The sequence below is a fragment of the Phalaenopsis equestris genome, unplaced genomic scaffold (genome assembly GCF_001263595.1).
Source record: "Phalaenopsis equestris unplaced genomic scaffold, ASM126359v1 Scaffold000661, whole genome shotgun sequence".
Classification (NCBI taxonomy): domain Eukaryota; kingdom Viridiplantae; phylum Streptophyta; class Magnoliopsida; order Asparagales; family Orchidaceae; genus Phalaenopsis; species Phalaenopsis equestris.
Window position 1 is genome coordinate 66,280 of NW_018165101.1, and position 21,167 is coordinate 87,446.

At 32.0% G+C, this 21,167-nt stretch overlaps 2 protein-coding genes and 1 long non-coding RNA gene across 4 annotated transcripts; 2 read left to right on the forward strand and 1 right to left on the reverse strand.

Moving 5' to 3' along the window:
* Positions 1 to 3,670: 3,670 nt before the first annotated feature.
* On the forward strand, positions 3,671 to 15,234 carry LOC110030120 (ADP-ribosylation factor 1-like). Its single transcript, XM_020732698.1, has 5 exons — positions 3,671 to 3,791; positions 11,855 to 12,010; positions 14,392 to 14,462; positions 14,996 to 15,160; positions 15,214 to 15,234. Exons 2-5 carry the CDS (start codon positions 11,863 to 11,865, stop codon positions 15,232 to 15,234), a joined length of 405 nt encoding a protein of 134 aa, XP_020588357.1. The 5' UTR covers positions 3,671 to 3,791; positions 11,855 to 11,862.
* A 14-nt stretch (positions 15,235 to 15,248) lies between these two features.
* On the forward strand, positions 15,249 to 16,510 carry LOC110030122. Its single transcript, XR_002294620.1, has 3 exons — positions 15,249 to 15,329; positions 15,871 to 15,952; positions 16,280 to 16,510. It is a non-coding gene; the product is annotated as an uncharacterized LOC110030122 (long non-coding RNA).
* A 1,283-nt stretch (positions 16,511 to 17,793) lies between these two features.
* LOC110030121 (ABC transporter I family member 20) lies at positions 17,794 to 20,807 on the reverse strand. Of its 2 annotated transcripts, XM_020732700.1 has the most exons (8): positions 20,536 to 20,807; positions 20,300 to 20,433; positions 19,758 to 19,877; positions 19,368 to 19,463; positions 18,638 to 18,790; positions 18,484 to 18,561; positions 17,994 to 18,223; positions 17,794 to 17,955 (listed from the first exon to the last, which is right to left on the reverse strand). In XM_020732700.1, the coding sequence occupies exons 1-7, from the start codon at positions 20,741 to 20,743 to the stop codon at positions 17,999 to 18,001; spliced, it is 1,014 nt and encodes a 337-aa protein (XP_020588359.1). In that variant the 5' UTR covers positions 20,744 to 20,807; the 3' UTR covers positions 17,794 to 17,955; positions 17,994 to 17,998. The 2 variants fall into 2 exon arrangements, with proteins under 2 accessions (XP_020588359.1, XP_020588358.1); XM_020732699.1 differs by having other exon boundaries at positions 17,794 to 18,223.
* Positions 20,808 to 21,167: the final 360 nt, after the last annotated feature.

The window sequence follows — 21,167 nt, forward strand, 5'->3', positions numbered from 1 at the left end:
CATGTTAAAATCCCCTCCAACAAACAAGTTTTCAAAGATGGAACCACCCGAAATTTCTAGCTTCTGCCAAAATAAGAATTTTTCAGGCAAAAGAGAGCTGGCATAGAGCGGTCAAAAAGAAAAGGAGCCCCCCCCCCCCCCCCCAAATAAATTGCACCATATGGAAATGAGTTAAAACAAATTGCTCCTTATCTTCAATAATCGATAAAGTAATTATGTGCTTCCAAAAGACCCAAATTTTGTTATTTATGTTGCAGTGAGACTGATAGCCTTTAAATTTATTCAAAATCATGTTTCTATTGACATTGACAAGAGGCTCCAGAATGGCAAAAATAAAAATTTTATGAACCCTACAAATATATTTAAGCCTATTAAGGGAGGAAGGGTCCACGACTCCCCGAATATTCTAGACCATAATATTAAACATTATGTCTTATGTCAGCCCTTCTAGAAGACCTAGAAGGGTTGGCTAATTGTTCTCCATCTAAATAATAGATACATTCTTGAATATGTTGCCAGCATTTAAGCTTGAGAGTTCATTATTCCTTTTTGCTTTCTTTTTAGCATGCTTTTGTATCTGCCACTCACTCTCCAAAGTGTTTTGGGCAAGTTGAAGAGGGTCATGTGATATTTCCATGAATGTGGGTGGAAACAAAACTTGTTCATTGTGTTGCTCCTGATTTTCAACCATGTTATCCCTGGAAGATTAGTAGTAGTATAAGTAATAGGAACGTTACTATTAACGGTTAAATCTGGTGGAACAGATTCAGAAGTATCAGCATTGCCCTCTCTCTCATTATGTTGAGCTTGCACTTATATAACATTATTAGTTAACAGAGCTTTCATATTTGGTTCAAAATTTTGCAAAGGCCTATCATCTTCCTTTTCTTGCTCACTTCTAACTGGGGGATTATGTGGTTCGATATTATTGCTAAGAGAAGGTGGTTTAGTGCTAAAGGATTCTTTAAGTTGAATGTTTAGACGATAACAATTGGAGGTGTGATGGCCAAACATTGAACAATGGGTGCAATATGAGGAATGCCTCTCTATTTCAACCGGTTGCTAATATCCCTAATGCTTAGATCCAATCCAAATCTCATCATAAAAGGGCTGAGTGATATCCTTTTTTCACTAAAACACGAGCCTCGGAGGGTCTAGTAATAATGAAAGTAGCACTATCCATTTTTAATGGTTTATCATATGCAGCAGCAAGAGAAAACAAGACTTCGTGGTTAAATAAGTGTAATGTGAGCCCAGGAAAACAAATCCAAACAGGTAAAATAGACAATTCTGCTTTAGGATCAAAGTTAATGGACCATTTAAGGAATTTCATAACACGGCTTTCAATTTTCAAAGTCCTTTTTGCAAACAACATCGTATAGTCCTCATTGTTAGCTAACTGAATCAGAATATCTCTACCATCTAACACCCAACCTTCCACCAGCCCCTTAACTTAAGTAATTCAAACTCTTTCCTGATAAGCTCTAATTTTGGAATCCCATGAGAAAATTTTCCTACGAAAGCCAAACGGCAAGAGGAAGCCAAAATATTTTATTCTACTTCAGAGATAAACATTGTCAATTTGCCATTTTTTTCCAACTTTCTTAACAAACGAATACTTTCCACCAACATTCAGAGTGTCATGAAAGCCTTGCAAAAACATAAAAGAAACAAGAGAGCAAGATGTCACCCCGCCTCCCTCTAAAACCACCTCAAAAAAGGAACGACAAGCAGACGACATAACGAAAAACAAAAGTTCGTGAAAGTAAATCTGAAAAGGAGAGATCTCACCAACTATTAAAGAGAAGAGGGAACTCGAAATCGCCCAAAATTCCAGAGCCGAAACGAACCCTAGACGCCGTCATACTTTCGTATAAATCAAGACTATATATATATAATCCATATTTTTAACCTTTTTAAAACTATTCTTTGTAGAATACGATCAAAGTAAAGGAGCAATCACATTAATTGTATAAAGTTTTAACATGGTAAGGTGGAATCACAATCGCAAGCATAATATAGTAATGCATTACAACAAAATCTAGTAGAAAACACCATGATTTTTTTATCAACATCCAAATCATATTTGAATTTAAAACAAAATTGAATCTCATTGAAACAAGGGATAAAAAGAGTCCAAAGTTTGTCTAAATTAAGGAGAGTACACCTATACTTCATAATATTATAGCAAAACATTGTCACCGTAGAGTTAGTTTAATAATATGTACAAGTTGATTCAAGTTCAAATAAAATAAATTTGATGATTTTAATAATACACAACTATAGAATATATTTATTATTAACTATATGACATATTGTCAAAAAAAAGTTCTTCATCTAAGAACAGGTCGTGTTCAGTTTGTTTTAACTTGAAATTAATAAATAATTAAATAATAATATTTATTTATATTATTTTTATATTAATTTTATATGTATTAATAATGCTAAAAATTATTATTTGTTTTAATAATATTTTAGTTTTATGATTATAAAAGATTTAAGTTTAGAGCACGGAGTCCCTTTCTTTGATTTAGGAATTATATATGCAAATACTACTCTGAGGTTTCTCCGAAAAAAAATTAGTAATTTCTTATTTATTGGAGAAATTATTCCATACGGACATTGTCTGATCTCGTAATTTCTTATTTATTGGAGAAATTATTCCATACGAACATTGTCTGATCTCTGCATGCGGTGTCCGATCTCCACCGTCGATCACCGCGATCAAATATATATTTTAAAAAAAAAAATTTTAAGTGGGGCCCATCGAAATTACATTTTTGCGGTGATCAACGGTGGTCTCCACCGTCGATCACCGCGATCAAATATATATTTTTTTTTAAAAAAAAATTTAAGTGGGGCCCATCGAAATACATTTTTGCGGTGATCAACGGTGGTGATTGGATACCACATGCATCTTTTCATGCGTTGTTGTCCGTATAGAATAATTTTTCTATTTAGTGGGGTCGCTGCTTATGTAAATACTTAAAAAATGGGTGGTATATGTGTAAGTGGCCCCACAATACCAGTTGCTCAATTCTTCAGTTGCCCAGGATCCCGCCTAATTCTCTTTTAGACGTAGTCCCATGTCGCCTGTATTGGAAGAAATTTCAATTAAAAATCCTATTTAAATATAAAAATGAAAGAAAAAAGCGGAGAAATTATTTAATTTCCCGTATTTTTGGGACATATTTTAAAATAAAAAATTTAATTATTTAAGATTTACCATATTTTGAAAAATATTTAATAAAATTTCAATTTGAGCTCGTTCATGTTACATGGTAATAACAATTAAATGTTCATAAGCTTAAATATCATTTAATTTGATGTAATTTAATATTAATATTATTTTTAATTTAATGTTAATATTTCTCTTTTAAATGTAATTTAATTTAATGAAATTAGATGTTCATGAGCTTAAATATTAGATGTTACATAATAATTTAAAAAACAGTATTAAATAATATTGCGTTCATATTATATAAAAATGTTATTTTAATAAATATTTCATAAAAATTATTGCAGGTTTTTTAAAATTTATAAATACTTTTAAATTATATAATTTTACATATTTAAATAAATACTATTAATAATTGTAACGGCAATGCAATCCTCCGTTGTGACGGCGATTGGACGTCCGTTAGGTGGCACGAATGCTCCCTCTCGTCATTTCTTCTGAAGGATAAGATGCCGGCCTTCATTCCAGAAGAATTTGGTGGTCGACGGTAGCTCCTCGGTCTTCTGGTGCCGCATCATCTTCCGCAGTTTCGTTCTTCTTTCGTATCCCTCCTGTAAATCTCTCCCTGTCCCTCCCTACAGTGTTTCTGTTTTATTATTTCAAACCTAGATGTAGGTTTATAGATGCAATCGAATAAGGTTATTGGCGGCTTTTGGCTAGATCGGTAAAATATAAACATAGATTTTTGATCGTGAAGAGGTTTTCATTTCGTATAGGATGGATTGGGTACGAATCTCTTGCAGGTTAGTTTCCTCCAGGAATGGATTCCGGGGAGGTCGTGTTTTTAATTTCATTTGCTTCCTAGTTATGCTATAGTTTTAAATGTGTGATCTTAATTCTTTTATTTTTTGGATGGTTGTATGCATTAGGAAAGGACTGCTGTATATCTCATTTTCCATAAAACTGGTGTTTTCCATTAAATTAAATGTGTTCTTATCTTTTCCTAAACTAATTCCAACAAATAAGGAATAACCTTGTGCCTAACTCCATTGTTTAGGAGCAACCTTATCCTTCCTAAACTAATTCTGCAAACAAAGAAAATTCAAGTTTATATTAAAAATATTAAATTATCCAAAAAAATGCTCAAAATTCAAAAGTCATCTATATCTTGCTATTCTTATCTCCATCAAACAACTGAAATTTTTTGTCTCCCAAATTTAATCATCAAATTTCTAATTGAATATTGCTGTGTTCCTATACACCTATTTACTAGGTCTTACTCTCTAACGTTTTGTGCTGTCATTTTTCCAATGAGATCCTCCAGATCACCACTCACTAATTTTAACTCATTTGCTCCTATAAATGAGAACTCTTATTGAATTTTAGCCTCCTAGTCATGTTTAATTTTTATTTTCTTCCTTTTAGTCCTTTGATTTTAATTGTGTTGTGATGACCCATCTGACAAAACTATGAATCAATAGGGATGATACTTCTACTTTTCGGACTCCTTGTTGGAATTCTTTGATTTCATGTGTTCTTGACCCCCTTCCAATGGCAGAACAATCGATTTATTGATTAGATATTTTTTTCCCCTAGTTTTACAAACTCAAAGTTTTGTTGTATTCTAAAAAAGATTACATTCATAACAAAAATTATGGACTATTTGGAATTACATACTTACATCTAATGATACAACTTCACAGGTTACCTCGTAGGTGAAACAACAAAGAAGACAAACCTAAGATTTCCTTTCCAAGTGATATAGGGAGCATTAATCTTTTGGAACTATTTTAGATTATACCATTCTAATGTTGAGTAGTTATTAACCAACTCTTTCAACCAAAGTTGCAAAGATAAGGTTATTTTCATTAGTTAAACTTAAATTAGTGTTAATAAAATTTTAGTTTAAGCTTAAGGTGGATCAATCCTTCCCTAATAATTATAGTTTTTTTATTGTGAATTCTGAGTGTAGCTTCAAATGAGCTGATGCAATTTCTTATTTTTTGTAAACTAGGAAATGTATGTCAAGAAGCACAAACTATTTATCTATTACTTCAAGTTTATTTGTTCTATCATAGCAAGATATCTCCAACCTTTCTTTTACCTTGAAGGGAAGATATTCTTTTCTTCTTTTTGTGTGTTCTTCTCAACTTACTTTATCTTCTTAATAAATTGTCTACTACTTGATTACTGTCATTTTTTAAGATATTTTGTGGTGGAGCAGATGATGGTGTTGTTATCTTAGTAGTGAGACCTTCAAAGGCTACGATAGTTTGGCCATTTGTTCCTTCACCAGAGCCGTCTGTTTGGTTTTATTCATACATGAAGCCCTTCAATTATTATTTTTAATTTCTTCTTATAATTATAGTCCCTAGGTTTTTTTTTTTCTCTTATGAAGTCTTAGTGCTATAGGATCAAATTATGATTCAGAATTGGATGATTGAAAGACTTTTGAAATCGATAATAATTTTTAGTACAAATGTGATATAGTGTGATACTTTTAAACATTATGATGAGAGTCTATTATAAGATGAGCTATTGATTTCTTGCTATATTAATTTTAACTTATTTTTATCTTTTGCGAGGTGGTTGCTATGTTACCATTTGCTAAATGTCCATAATGGCTACATTACCTGTAGTTTTTGTGGTTGATTTAGCTCTCACGTTATTGCTATAGTATTCAAATGGAGAGGAAGATTGTTAATCTTTTGTGAGAGTCGAATACTTTCTATTACAAGAAATAGCCTATTTATAGGAAAAAAGCAATGAAAACTTTGAATTTGATCTCATAATCCCAAAATCTATATCAAATAAGGAATAATCGTATTAACGACCGCACAGTTTAAGAACAGTTACATTTTTTCTAAACTGACTCTACAAAAGAAGAAAATTTAAATTTAAATTCAAAAGAACTTATCCAAAACAAGTTTAAAGTTTAAAATTGTTTATCTAGCTATCTCTATCATGAGCTAATGGTCTAAAATATCTTCCTTCTTGATCTTGATTATTAGACATCCAATTGATTCTCGTTTTTTATCCTGGGGCTGGGACTCCTGAATACTTGATGTTCCTATTCAATGGAATGATTTGAAAAATTGTTTCACTAAGGTCTTCCTGGATCAACTTGACATGGGATTGAGGTAATGAGATCTTTGCTTATGCTTCTTTTCCTTAGGCTTCTTTTCTTTAAACTTGCAATTTTTCTGTTGTTCTTAGTTTTTGGTTGTTGCGGCTGATCTGATTTTTCTCCTTAATGGCAATTGACCTTTTAACTAGCTTTTGAAATCTTTTCAATTGAAAATGATTTATACTCTGTGTTGAGCTCGTTCAATACTGCTTTATACTTCATAAAAAAGTATTTTTCCTTTCAAGGGTATTCTTGAACCAATGACCTATATATGAAATTTCGCAATATACTTATGCAAAAAAAAATTCTCATTTTGTTACTTTTGAGCATTGTATTCGCTTCTCATGAATACTGAGATAAATTGAGATGAAAATAAAGATTTAAAATTTGACCATATCAATTTTAATAGGTCATGGTGTTTTGATTCAACATTCTACCATATGATCACATATGAGGACATCTTAATTTGAACAGAAGAAATCTTCTGTGCAATGTATTCCAAACTAAATAAAAGTTTCTTTCAGAATGATCAACCTAATTATCCAACTTTTTAGCATTGATTGCATTTTTGTATATTGCAATTTCTAAATTTATATCTACTTTGAATGGAAGTTGGTGTCAAGGTGGTGTGGTTTTGTACTTCTCCTTCCTCATCACTAGCTGACATTTCAAGAGCACCATCTTCTTTCTTATTTGGTAATATGATTTTCCTTTCACAAGGATCATGGCTAGTATTAGCAACATTTTTTTATTTTTGAAAGTATTAGTCTTTTTGTAAGAATCATTCATAAGGTTGATCATAAGGCACTCTTTTGTGTAGAAATTTATTTCTAAACCTCGTTGGTTAAATATGGGGTCTCTTCTTGTAAATTAGATTCATTGGCTGCAATAGTTTGACAAGTGGGCTGCTTTTATTGTTTTTATTATTTACAAGTATACCTATAAATCAAGATTCCAGGCTCTAATACTACTTGATCCAGAATATGATAATAGTATGATTAGATGTCAGGCCTGGTTCTTTTATCCAAAACTGAGGAGGATTAATATGGCAATCCTTCCTTTTTACTCTAGATGCAAAGAGGGTTCATGTTTCAAGAATCAATATTATTAGTTAGTCTTGATGGATCTTTTAATTGTAGAATAAGAAATGAGATCCTTTAACGATAGAGTTTATGACGACCTTTACAATAGAAATCTTAGATTTAAGTTATACTTACTGTTTGATGATTGACAAAATGTGATCAAGCTATGGGATATGGTGCAAAGGAAACAAAGAGGAGAGTAATGCATTAGGGAGTTAAAGTATTAGATGGAAAACTAGATGTGAGATTAGCTTTACTAAACCTTTTTGTATACCACTTTTGTCTTGCAGTAGCTTGATCTCTTTTGTTTTGATCTTCCTTCTTCACTGACATTAGTTTCATCTTCATCTTCTCCATGCTTTTGATGTTGCCTTGTTCCTCAAAAGCTTCTGAGCTCCTTTTCTCCTTTCTCTTATTCTTGATTAGAGAGAGTAGAGAGAATGTGTGTATTGAGAGAGGTAGTAGGCTTTGTAAAAGGTTGTTTAAATAGTTTTGATTCAATTAATAGGGAGACTTCTTGTATTCAATCTACTCGTATTTAGTTGAATAATTGAATTAAAAAACCTTTTTATAAACTTGTTATCTGTAGACTTCTAATGTCCTAGATAAGTGTTAAATCTAAATAATGATGTACTTACAAGGGATTAGCCCTTTATCTTAAGCATGAAATAAGTTATCAAATGACTGATTTTCCTTGTCATAATAATCACCCATGCTTTTTGAATAAATCCTAATTTAAAATAGCATTCTCTCTTGTCACATCTTTGTTGGCTTACACTTACAATTTGTCAGGAGTTTTTGTGCGTCAAATTCAAGAATTCTTGAATCCCTCTTGAATCTGGTTGTTATAGTCCTTCATATGCCTCCATGTAGTTTTATGTGTTTATTTGGACTTTAAAGTTAACTTTTGATTTTGATATTTAGCATTAGTTTAGGACTTTGATTTGGGCTTGAGTTTTGACTTGGTTAGTTGACATTGAAGCCTTATGGATATTTCGAACCTAAAAGGTTGTTTAAATAGTTTTGATTCAATTAATAGGGAGACTTCTTGTATTCAATCTACTCGTATTTAGTTGAATAATTGAATTAAAAAACCTTTTTATAAACTTGTTATCTGTAGACTTCTAATGTCCTAGATAAGTGTTAAATCTAAATAATGATGTACTTACAAGGGATTAGCCCTTTATCTTAAGCATGAAATAAGTTATCAAATGACTGATTTTCCTTGTCATAATAATCACCCATGCTTTTTGAATAAATCCTAATTTAAAATAGCATTCTCTCTTGTCATATCTTTGTTGGCTTACACTTACAATTTGTCAGGAGTTTTTGGGTTTCAAATTCAAGAATTCTTGAATCCCTCTTGAATCTGGTTGTTATAGTCCTTCATATGCCTCCATGTAGTTTTATGTGTTTATTTGGACTTTAAAGTTTTGATTTTGATATTTAGCATCAGTTTAGGACTTTGATTTGGGCTTGAGTTTTGACTTGGTTAGTTGACATTGAAGCCTTATTGATATTTCGAACCTAAAAGGTTGTTTAAATAGACTTGAGTTTTTTCCTTTTTTTAAATCAAGATGTATATCCTCTTATTTTCAAATAAGTTTATTGAATATTTTAATGATGAATTTAGGACTTCATTTAACCTTCAAGTGAATCCACCTACAAAAGAGCGTTTTTAAATGAAGTTTTAGTTTATATACCGTTGAGTTTCAATAGAGATTTCTACAAACCGTATTAGTGCTAGCCTTTCATTTTATTTTAGCTTAGGAAATTTAAATATAGATACAATAAAGATAGCAAGGTTTTTATCTGGTAAGGCTCGAGAGAAATATAATCACTATGCTTAGCTCAATTGCTAATATTTTATTAGCGGAAATATTTATAAAGATGGCCCACCCCAAAAAAATATTTTGAATTACAAGTTGTCATTTAGATTGAGAGGCATGGTGACACACAGGGTACCTATGTTGGTCACTACATATCAATTGCAAATGCAGTGCCAGTGAAGATAGGGTTAACAATTTCCTTGGGTCACAATTTTGGTGATGTCTCTTCGTGTTTGGAACAAGCTATACTGCATTACTCATGCTTTTGAGCTTCTTATCTTCAATTTTTTGTAGCGAACACCACGTTTGACATCTGTGTAGTACGCTTTAGGATTAAGGGCTCCACTTGCTAGCGTATTTGGAGTTGGAATTTAAAGTTCCAAACACCAATAATTAAAATAAGAACTATGTTCTATTGATGAAAGAAAAAAAAAACCTTTTTTCTGTTGATGTAAAACAAAAATAAAAACTTGAGAAATTTATGCCTTGAGAAATTTATGCCAAATGATAATTTAATGATCTAAATCAATGAAATTCAACAAGAAATTTAAAATATCCAAAACCCATATTTTGATTGATATTCACAGCTCAAAGAATCTATTACAGCCAAATTAACTAAAATCAATCGCTTTCACAATATCATTATCAAATCTAACTTAGAAAAGCCTCTCAATTTAGGATGATGAATTATTTTGGGAATGGTTCACTCTTCAGCCGCTTATCAAGAAATCCATGCTCGACCAAGCAAATGAGATTGAACAAAAGATGAGATTTTGTTAATCAAGAGTCTCCGTGCCTCAAAGTTTTCAAATTTGTAGTTCTCAAGCTTTTCTAAGGTTGACAATTCTAAATCTTCAAAATTGTAGAAATTTTGACATGTTAAGTGGAACCTTAAATAGCCTGTTTTGCTTTATTTTTATTTTCTTCTATTTTTCTGGTTTTTGCTATTGTTTATGCAACATGTTTTGTTTGTATAATTTTACATGTACTTAAAAACAAATTACCTTGTTTATAAAAATATTTAAAATATTTTTAAAAACAACTACCACCATCAAATATGTTTAATTCAAATCAAAACATAAGCAAAATAAAAATAAAAAAATAAATGAAAAAAAATGGTGATCCCAAACACCCCTAAGGCGCTAAAATCTTATAAGAATAACGGCATTAGAGAAAATTTATAGGTGATGTGTAGGATAATCATGCAATCCACAGAGATTGAATGCCTGCTATAGGTCCCCCATTACATGAGTTGAATTCATGCACATAGAGGAAACCCAACAAGCAGTGAACCAAGTAATAACAAACCACACAAAATAAATTGAACTAACCCACGAAATAATAAAGTACAGAACACATCTCATTTTTTTAGAACACATTGCCATCATAAGCTTGTTTATACAAATAATCTAAAAAAACATAAAATCTATGAAATATAAAATTTTAAAATAGATATATAATTTGTGACTAATTTGCTTATCATAGCAACCACATTTTATGCCTTCGACGAGTGTAGACCTTCAAAGCTCCATCAACACCAGCTATGGTGATAAGCATATCTGTCTACAACAAATCTATAACTCATTAGCTAGTGCTATAGATGGTGTGGTCGATAACAGGTGATTGCAGCATCATGTTTTATGGTGCAGGCAGAACAACCATTAACATTGAGAACAATGTCTAGCACAGTGTCTGTCGGCTAACTATCATGTGTCTTGTCTGACATTGTAGTTGTAGCGATTTAGATGATCTTGATGTTGAGAATGACAAATGCAATCACAAAGCCAATTTTTTTTTTAGTTTTTGAGGGATATTTTGTCATTTTTTAAAATATTATGTTTGTCCATAACAAATAATATTTTGTGAATCATCCAATGTTTGATTGGATGATGGTTGCTCATGAGTCGAGCCTTCTGACTCACTTGATTTCCATGTAACTTGGGTGGATGGCAGTGGTTTGATGGTGTACCTATTTCCGGTGATATGTTAAATCACATGTTAGATTATGCTTACGTTGTAGGAAGTGACATTATAACTGGAAGGTAATGGGGTGGGTTATAAGTTGTACTTGATGCCGAGAAGATTTTTGTGAAGTTTTACCAGAGAAAGCAGAAACATGTGACAATGTCTTATCATTTCTGTATGGATCAATCACTCTTCTTAAGAGATACAGTTAAGCATGAACAATTCACAAAATGGTGTAATAGATTAGGTGCAATGGTTTGGAGAAGTTTGAACCTTCTGGAAAGAATTGTATGATAACGAATGCACATTACCATGTGCCTGTTGGAGCTTAGGAACCACAACTGGGAGTGATAGGAATGGCATATGTTGTCTCAGTTTGTGCTCTCTTTGAAGGGATGTTAATGATTCCCTTAGAGTGATTTTCTTGTTGCCTATTTTCATTAATAAAGAATAAATGCAGTTTGTAGTCTTTTAGGTCATCGCAGTGTGTTTGCTGTGCTTATTATTTATAATTTCATATCCACCTATTCATCAAAAGCTTTAAAAAATGCAATAAACTAGTTATAATTAGCATTTTCTGATGTAAGGAAGTCATATAGCTTCTACTTTGAGCTAGTGCTTGCTTTTGTCATGCTTTTGAATAATAATCAGTCATCTTTGATCAATTTATTAGGTGTGAAGATGGGGCTGTCATTCACAAAACTGTTCAGTCGGCTTTTTGCCAAGAAAGAAATGCGTATTCTTATGGTGGGTCTTGATGCGGCTGGTAAGACTACCATCCTGTATAAGCTGAAGCTGGGAGAGATAGTTACGACCATCCCCACCATTGGTACGTGAGTAAATGCAAACAAAAAGCTTATGGTGATCCTTTTCGCCAGAAAAAAACTGCTTGATCTTAACTGTTTTTTTAGTTGATTCATTTATGCATTCTTATTCGCATTCTTGAGTTAATTGCTCTGATCATTTATTGAATTGTTTCATGCGGTTGGATCAATTTGCAGTGATGATTTTATGAGTCCTCTTGGATTTTCTTATTCATGTCAGTTCTATTAGGTCTATTGTGTTTGACTTGATTGGAAGTTCTGTGATCCTGTTAACTTGCAAATTTTCTTATATTGTATCTGTATGCCCTGGTTTCCCTGTTAATATTTTTGTCTACTGATTTTGTCTAGAAATTGTTTTAAGTTGTCTATTACATTTTAAATGCAAAGGTAACATAAGAGATACAGCCTTGTTATTATGTGTGTTTGGAATGATAGTTTCTTCCCTGAACTGGTTTTATTCTTTTGGTGCGAGTTTTGGAAACGTGTATGACTCGGCTTTTCCAAGTAGCGGATAAGCATTTATTGACAATTATTTAACTATGTTGGGGGCAATATTAAAGGTTATTTTTAACGTAAATTTTGTGTTTTAGAACAAAATGATGTATTTTTTGCCAACATTCAGTGCTAACAATGCTGTGACAGCTTTGAAGTTTTCTCTGAGAGTGGATTTTAATTTAGGGGCATTTACATAGATACCACCAAAGTTTTATGTATTTACATATCTAACCAAACTTTAATTTCTACATTTAGACCGCTCAAAATTTTCACATCACATCAAAAATACCACCATTTTAACTTTTAAAAAATGAAATAGACCTTTTCATGCATAAGGAAGGTATATATGTAACATAAGAATTGAGTGGTATGTATGTAAATCTTCTTTTAATTTAAATGTGCTAAAATGTGCTCTTTTGAATCTCTTGTTCCATTTAACTTGGATCAGTATGCATGTAAAAATTACACTGACATGGATGTTTCCCTTTTATCTTTGCATATCATATGAATTCTTGTTTATCTTTTTGTTACATTTTACTTCTTTTAAGACCAAACTTTTCTAAGTTTTTGTGCTCATCCTATGTTGTCAGTCTTCATATAACATATTTGAATTTTATGTAAATAATATTTTTTTCCTCCAAAAACTTGTTCATTGTTCTGTAATCTCCTTGTAAACACAGTTGTATTCAGAGCTAATGTTTTGATATTTATAGAAGGTTTTAATATTGATGTTATTCTCACGTTAAGTTTGTTAGGAATAAAATTAAAATGGTTTTATTTAAGAGATGGTTCACAAAAAATGAAAGAAATAAATGTTTCCCACGAAAGTGTAATATATTTTGAGAAAAGAAGACCTTTTAGCAGTAATTTTATCATAGAAGAGCAAAAGGAAGGGAGTTTCTTATTGTAATATGGTTTATTATAAATTGGGAAGGTTAGATTTAAAAAAATGCATTTGACCTTTGTAAGACTAGGCATGCTATTGACATTTGGTGAGTTTTATGAGTATTGTATAGTATGGTTAAGAGATGTTTTTAAATAGAATTCTAAAAAACTTAGATGATGCTAAATGAACGATAATAAGCATTTTGTTAAGATATTTAAGTAGATAGGGATATTTTTTTTGCTGCTTAATTGGAATCAGGCTTATGTTACACATAATGGAGCCAAGGAGTGTTGTAGTGCAGCTAAGAAGAATTGAATTTATGTTAGAGAAAATATCTACTTTTTTGCCAAAAAATTTAGGGGCATTTACATACATACCACATTATTCTTATATTTTTATATATCTAACATCTAAAATTTCATATTTACATCTAAAATACTCGAATCTTTAACATCACATTGAAATTACCACTATTACTAACAGCTTAAAGTGAAATACACCTAGTTTTATGGCACCAAAGTAATATAAATGTCAATATCAAACTTCAGGTGTTGGATATGTGAGTACCTAAGAATTGGAGGTATGTAAATTTTTCAAAAATTTAATAATTCGAGCACATTTTTTGCCTTGTCTGTTAAATAAAAATTAAATGTGTTTATGAAGAATCATTCAAAGTTTGTCTATGTTGATCATAATCAAGTACATGTTTGAACCATGAGAATTAATTTGATGGGTGTTTATGATAAAATATGAGAGTCAAATGTATAATATAGTAGGTTTAGTTTTTGAAAGAGTAGTTGATTGTCATCATCTTCTATATTATAGCAAATTTACCTTGCAAAGTGCGCTTGCTATTAAGTCAGATTCCAACTCCATATATTTTTTTAGCATGTACATTTATTTATTTATTTATTTATTTAGAATCTCAGCAATTTAATTTGTGATGAATTATATTTGATCCAACGTTCATTATGATATATGTTTTTTTAATGTTTCCTTTACCAGGATTCAATGTGGAGACAGTGGAGTACAAGAACATAAGCTTTACTGTTTGGGATGTTGGCGGTCAAGACAAGGTAAATTCATCCTTAATGCAAATTAAAATTTCAATAATTGGGTTATGTTTGAACATTATCATAAGGTAGCCCTGGTTATGGTTTGATAGGCCAGCATTCTATTATTTGGATTTGCTGCAGAAGAATCCCCTAACCCGCCCCACCTCTAGTGAAATGACCATCATGTCCTGCCTTTTTCACCATATGCTTCTTCTGCCCTGCCCATTCCTCATATTAGTGCTGAAAAATTCCACCATAGTACTTTACAATAATACCCAATGTATTACAGAAATACACTAGTACGATTTCTGGGGGAGTGAAGGCTGATTTATAAAACAGCAGAGATTTCTTACCAATGCCTGATAGTTTGCATGGCTGGCTCTGATTGTCATTTTTACCAAAAATATTGTACCAATGGCCTTGCTTTATCCTTGATTATTTTTTTATACCCAAACTGATTGAACAGATTTTCATCTATTTGGCCATATTTATACATAGTTTTATACATATTTAAAACTAATTATATTATTTTTATGCTTATACTTTCCTTCCAGATCCGCCCGCTATGGAGGCATTACTTCCAGAACACACAGGGGCTCATTTTTGTGGTGGACAGCAACGATCGTGACCGTGTTGTTGAAGCCAGAGACGAGCTCCACAGAATGTTGAATGAGGTAGGAATCGATTTGACGTCTCTACCACTTTATTCTATTCTCCCTGTAGCAGAGCCCTCTTTGTTCTTTGGCACCATCTTCTTCTTTGCTATATCAAGCGGAATGCTTTTGTTTCCTAATTTTCAAATTATACCAAACAAGCCCTCCCCAACGCCATGAATGCGGCTGAAATTACCGACAAACTTGGCCTCCACTCTCTTCGTCAGCGACACTGGTACATATAACTTTTCACCATGATTCTTCATTCTCAAAGGATTTTTTTTTATTCGAGCATTTACATACATGCCACCCACCCAATTCTTTTGTATTTGTATATGTAAGACGTAAACTTTGGCTGTTACATTGATACCGCCAAAATCATTCATGCGACAAACTTGGCCTCCACTCTCTTCGTCAGCGACATTGGTACATATAACTTTTCACCATGCTTCTTCATTCTCAAAGGATTTTTTTTTTATTCGAGCATTTACATACATGCCACCACCCAATTCTTTTGTATTTGTATATGTAACACGTAAACTTTGGCTTTTACATTGTTACCGCCAAAATCGTTCATGTCACATAAAAAATATTATCATTTTAACTTTTAAAAAGTGAAATACATTTTTTCATGCATAGGTCAGGTGTCATATATGTAAAAGTTAAAGTTTAGGTGTTCGGTATTAGTACATAGGAATTGAGTGGCATGTATGTAAATCTTCCGTCTTTGTTCCATATGGCCATTACAATGTCTTCCCTCTGCTCATTGTCTGCAGGTATATCCAGAGCACATGTGCCACTTCTGGAGAAGGGCTGTATGAAGGACTTGACTGGCTCTCTAACAACATAGCTAATAAGGTATGCCTGCAATTGCTACTTGCAAACTCTCTAATTGGCATTTGCACATTCCACAAAATTCTTATGTATTTACCTAACATCTGAACATTTATATTTTATATACATAGCACTCAAATCTTTAGCATTACATCAAAAATACCACCATCACTATTTTCTTAAAATGAAGCACACCTTATTCATAGGTTTATAAATCCAAGGTGTTACAAGTGTAAATATTAAATTTTGGGTGTTTTATATGTTAATGCATAAGAATTGTGTGGTATATATGTAAATTTCCGAATCACCAATAACTATTGCTGATCTCTCCTGTTTCTTGTTTTATTTCAGTCTTAAAAACAATATGCTGCTGCTGCTGCTGCTGCTGAGAAATAGGAAGAAGTTTGTTCTGACGATTATTGTGTTGGATATTATAAGACATTGTGGCTTAAGACTATGATATTGTGATTGTTATGCTAACCAGACCTGTGTATTTTTGTTGGTAATATTGCGGAATTTGGTGTTTGATAGCATTGTTGTGTTGTCTATTTAATACAATGATTTGGCTGGATTATTTAGAAAGCTGCTGATTTTGATATTGTTTCTATTCTATGGCAGTACTACAAAGGCCTCAATGATATTTTGGGAGATATGGCTGTCTTGATCCTTATGAGTATTATAGTTTTTATTTGTCTATTCAACTGGATCAAGCCAAGTCAAAAAATAAGAAAAAAATGACGACCTGCTTTTATTGACTGTATTTATCTATTTATTTTCATGGTATTTTCTAGTCACAATTGACTTTCAAGAGGCTAGTAGCAATCATGATGATTTCTGCAAGTATAATTTCATTATAACTGATCATCACAAGGGATATGGCTTGGCCTATTGATTTCTGTAAAGGAGCCAAGTTTGAGTGAGATTAGGCTTGGCCTATTGAAAAATAGTGTTGCTCGTGTTCGGCTCGTTGATGTATCAAGCTCAAAATTTGTTCATGTTGAGTCTACACAAGTTGTTCGCGAATGGTAAATTATTTTGATATCCCTAATCACAGAATTGAAGGATTTTAAAAATAGAGTCGAGATTTAAATCTTGTTATTTGCATTAAAATATTTATTTAGATAAATTTAATATATTATTATCTTATTTTTTAAAATTAATAATTTTAATTAATCATAAATCTAGTTTTGTTGTCATTTAAATTATTTAAAAATAATACTCATCAATTATATATATATATATTTATGTATGTTTATATATATAATTTAATTATTTCAAGCCAAAATAAGCAAAACAAGAATAATAAATCTTTATTCGTGTTCGGCTCATTTATATATCGAGTGCAAAAAAAATGATTGAGTTAGACTTATTTGCTTAGCGAATGAATTGAACGTGAGCTACTTAACAAACTGTGTTCGTGAATAATGAGCTGTTTTGACAGACATACTTTGTCTCTATTTTACTTCAAAGAAATTACAATTTAACAAAATGGTTAGTGGGTTCAAATAAAAATAATAGATCAAAAAAAAAATTTTGATAAAGAAAATATTCAAAGGAAATCTAATTGATTTTTTTTTTTTTGGGCAAGATGAGTGTCTTCCAACATCTTGAGATTTTATTTTATTTTTAATAAAGGTGCAATCCTATTGATTCAGTTTATTTTGATTTTCTATTTGAAGCTTATAAGGAAACCTAATCATCTTTGCTTATTTAAAAGTTACAAGTTTATTTTGCTTGTTTAGTAGCTCTAATCATCTTGCATTGCACGTTGCCATTCTTAGAAAAAATAACACATATAATGTATAATTTTTATCTGATCTATTCACTCGCTTAAAAAGACTAAATTTAAAGGAAAGCAAATCAAGTAAATAAGAAACTGAACATAAACTAAATATTCAAACAAATTTGATACATATTTGGAGTAAATTATTCAACATAGCATGTTCTGCCTCCAAAAAAATATGTTTTTTTTTTCTTTGTGTGTGTAACAAAGCACAATTCAATTATAGATAAAAATAGAAAATCATTTATCTATAAGATGTAAAATGCAAATGTTTACTTGTGATCTACTTACTGCCTGAGGACCCTATTTATGCTGAAATAGTTCTCCTCCCCTGCAACAGTGGAATGCAGCCTCCCTCCAGCCCAGCCATTGTTGAGCATTCGAGCAGCTTCTCCTATCACACGTGTGCCATCAACAGAGTTCTCATACTCTGGAAGTCCATTAGCTTTCCTCTCCTTTCTCCTTTTCCTATCCTCATCTCTCTCTTTCCTCAACCACTTCTCTACTGTTCTCTGCATTCAAAGAATCATTACAAACAAACTATTCGTTATTTGTAGCTGTGTTTTCTTTCCGAAATTGCATCTATGATTTGGTTCCTGAGATCACAACTATGGCTCATATCATAGTTATTTTGTATGTGTATTTGTTTTATTCTTCAAATTCTAAAGCAACTTGCTTGTTTATTTTATCTCAAAATGGTTAAAAATCATAAAATTTTGGAAGCACTTGTATCATTTTCCATTTTGTTCAACAGTAAAAAGAGAATACTTACCATTAAGGAAAGGTTACTCAATTCTTTTACTTTGTCTAAAGGCAATGCTAATTGCAACTTCCCATGAGCAACATAAACCTGCCATTCAAGGAAATTACAAATTAATTTATGGTTTCCATATAAATACATAAAAGAAAAATTCAAATGAGCTTACAATATGTGATGGCCAATTCTCAAGACCATCAAAAATATGAGTTGCATAAATAATTGTTGCACCCCTTATTTCACATTCCTTCTTCAGATATATCAAAAGGTTCGCCCTCACAAGCACGTCAAGGTCCACTGTTATCTCATCAAGGAGGAGGACCTACAAATGCATTGGTAGACAAGAATTAATGAGTTTCTACTCACAAAAGCAGAGTATTTAAAGAGAAAAGGATATGGGAGCTTTGATATGGCATATAGGGGATCGAGCTTACTTAAGGTTATCATATTTTCGTATTCAACTCATTTGAATCTTTATTTTTTCTAAATCAGCTTGTGTGTGAAATCATTCATTAACATCATGTTTTGTTGGGGTAGTTCAAATTAGAGCAGAGTATGCGCCGATTTTGAACCAATACCAATAAATAAAAAATGATCCTAACACAATAGAATGATTTTATTTATCTATTAGTCACTTAATAAGTCTAAAAAATATAAAATTAAAATTCATAAGTTAGAAATATATTTACTTAATTATTTACTTCTCTAAAAAATTCAAGCTAAACACAATCAAATAAAGCTCTGTTTGTATTAAACTCGTAGTGAAAACAAGCTCAAAATAATTGTCCAATGTGAGTTTGTTTTACTTAACAAACGAATCACGAGCTTCTTAGCAGGCCTAACATCAGCTACTCATGAACGACGACCTTTTTTAACAAGATAAGTTCAATTTAACAAACCTTGAATGGTTTAAGAAGGCCCATACAAATTTGCACGCGTCTTCTCTGGCCATCTGATGATTTGTGCATTCTCCAAGAAAGATCAATATCTAAAACCTGACAGAACATTCAGCAAGAAACAAATGCATCCTTTTGGAACTGCGTGTATTTTGAAGAGAAAAACAATTTGGGTAGGACATCCTAATCAAATTATGGTCAAAATGAGCTCCAAAGCCGTTAGATTTTGCTTGAGATGAGTACAATACATGAAAAACCAACCAAAATTAATATCACATTCATCTCAAAGCAAATCCAACGCCTTTGAACTCATCCTAACTTAACATTTGTCAGGGATATTCGAAGCAATTTTTTCCTATGAATAAAAGCTTGGAACCAATGCAAATTGCAAACCTTGATTAGTTCATCCCTCCTTTGAGGATCAACACCAGAAACTCCATATATCATTTTCTCAGCTGAGATGTCCATTTGTATCGTAACTTCAAAACCTGCAAAAGCAACTTCTCTCCTCCACTGGAAAGAAACAAACCGCTCTCAGGCCAACCATAAAGGCTTGTTTGATACCAGAAAATATAAAAAAAGACTAAATTTGCACACAAAAAAATCAGATATTGCAAACATTTTCCAAGTTTGAATCACAAGTCAAGATATCAGAATTAAGGATGAGCACCATTTTGCCACACCTATTGTTTTACCTGTCCATTTTGCTATAGTAAAAAAACTTCGAATGAGTCAGAGTTCACAGTTTTGAAGAGTTTAACAACAATCTCATAACCAAAGGATTTGTTCATTGAAAAAAAAAAACAACTTCATAAACAGTAAAAATTCGATCCATAAACTAAATTCACCATTTCCAAAATCAAATTCCCCCAAAATTTGAGGTAAATGAAAAACCCCAATATTAATGAAGATCATAAAAGCGCCTAAATCCTTACTTCTCCACCAAGGTAAGAAAGCTCTCCTGAGGACGTAAGCGCAGTATCATGAAACGCCGATCTCCCAAAAATACGCACCATATCCGGATCTACCATGTGCTTTCCTCCCAATATCTTCAGTATCGTCGTCTTCCCTGATCCAAACATCCCAAAAAAATCATCAAATTGGAAGCCGAAGCATATCGAAATCGGAATAATGTAGAGCTAAAACAAATCAGTCGAATCTGAAGATTAACCGGCGCCATTAGATCCGACGAGTAGGCAGCGATCACCAGCATGGAGCCGGAGAGAGAATCCGTCGATTAAAGGCTTTGATCCTGGAGGCGGGTGACCGTCAATCCCCGGATATGTGAAGCGGAGGTTTCGGATCTCGACTGTTGCCGCCTCCGCGGCTTTGTCGGCGGAAGAGGTGGCTGCGTCTGAGCCGCCGATATCCTTCCCCATACCACTCTCACCTAGAACTCACACCCAATCATCCAAAATTCCATTTTTTTACAAATCAAGCGCCCACTTTATCCTTTTTCACCACTTACAACAACAGTAAAGTTTTCACATTTTCATCAATAAATATGGTACTGGTTTTGTAAAAAAAATAAAAATTTAGGTGTGAGATAGATAAATACATAAAAATTGGGTGTTAGGTATATAAATTTCAGAACATTTTAATCTCATAATTTTAAATATAATATTTAAATTTTTTTTTTAAATTGCAGTCATTTTCCTAAATATTTTGGGTGGTTAGTATCCAAAAACCTTAATATATTTTGATATCTAAAAGTCTAAAATAGTATATTAATGAAATCTTATTTTTAAATGTGAACTTAAATTTAAATTAAAAATATTTAAAATCAATATTATATGTATCATG

What these genes read in the sequence shown, in the direction of transcription:
- LOC110030121 (XM_020732700.1), bottom strand. Translation starts at nt 20,743, where the DNA reads ATGGGGAAGGATATCGGCGGCTCAGACGCAGCCACCTCTTCCGCCGAC. An exon ending in GCCTTCTTAAACCATTCAAG is followed by an intron (nt 18,791 to 19,367) that starts GTTTGTTAAATT and finishes ATGCATTTGTAG; the next exon opens with GTCCTCCTCCTTGATGAGAT. An exon ending in TGAGTAACCTTTCCTTAATG is followed by an intron (nt 18,224 to 18,483) that starts GTAAGTATTCTC and finishes CTTTGAATGCAG; the next exon opens with AGAACAGTAGAGAAGTGGTT.
- LOC110030120 (XM_020732698.1), top strand. Translation starts at nt 11,863, where the DNA reads ATGGGGCTGTCATTCACAAAACTGTTCAGTCGGCTTTTTGCCAAGAAA. An exon ending in TACGACCATCCCCACCATTG is followed by an intron (nt 12,011 to 14,391) that starts GTACGTGAGTAA and finishes TTCCTTTACCAG; the next exon opens with GATTCAATGTGGAGACAGTG. An exon ending in ATGTTGGCGGTCAAGACAAG is followed by an intron (nt 14,463 to 14,995) that starts GTAAATTCATCC and finishes CTTTCCTTCCAG; the next exon opens with ATCCGCCCGCTATGGAGGCA.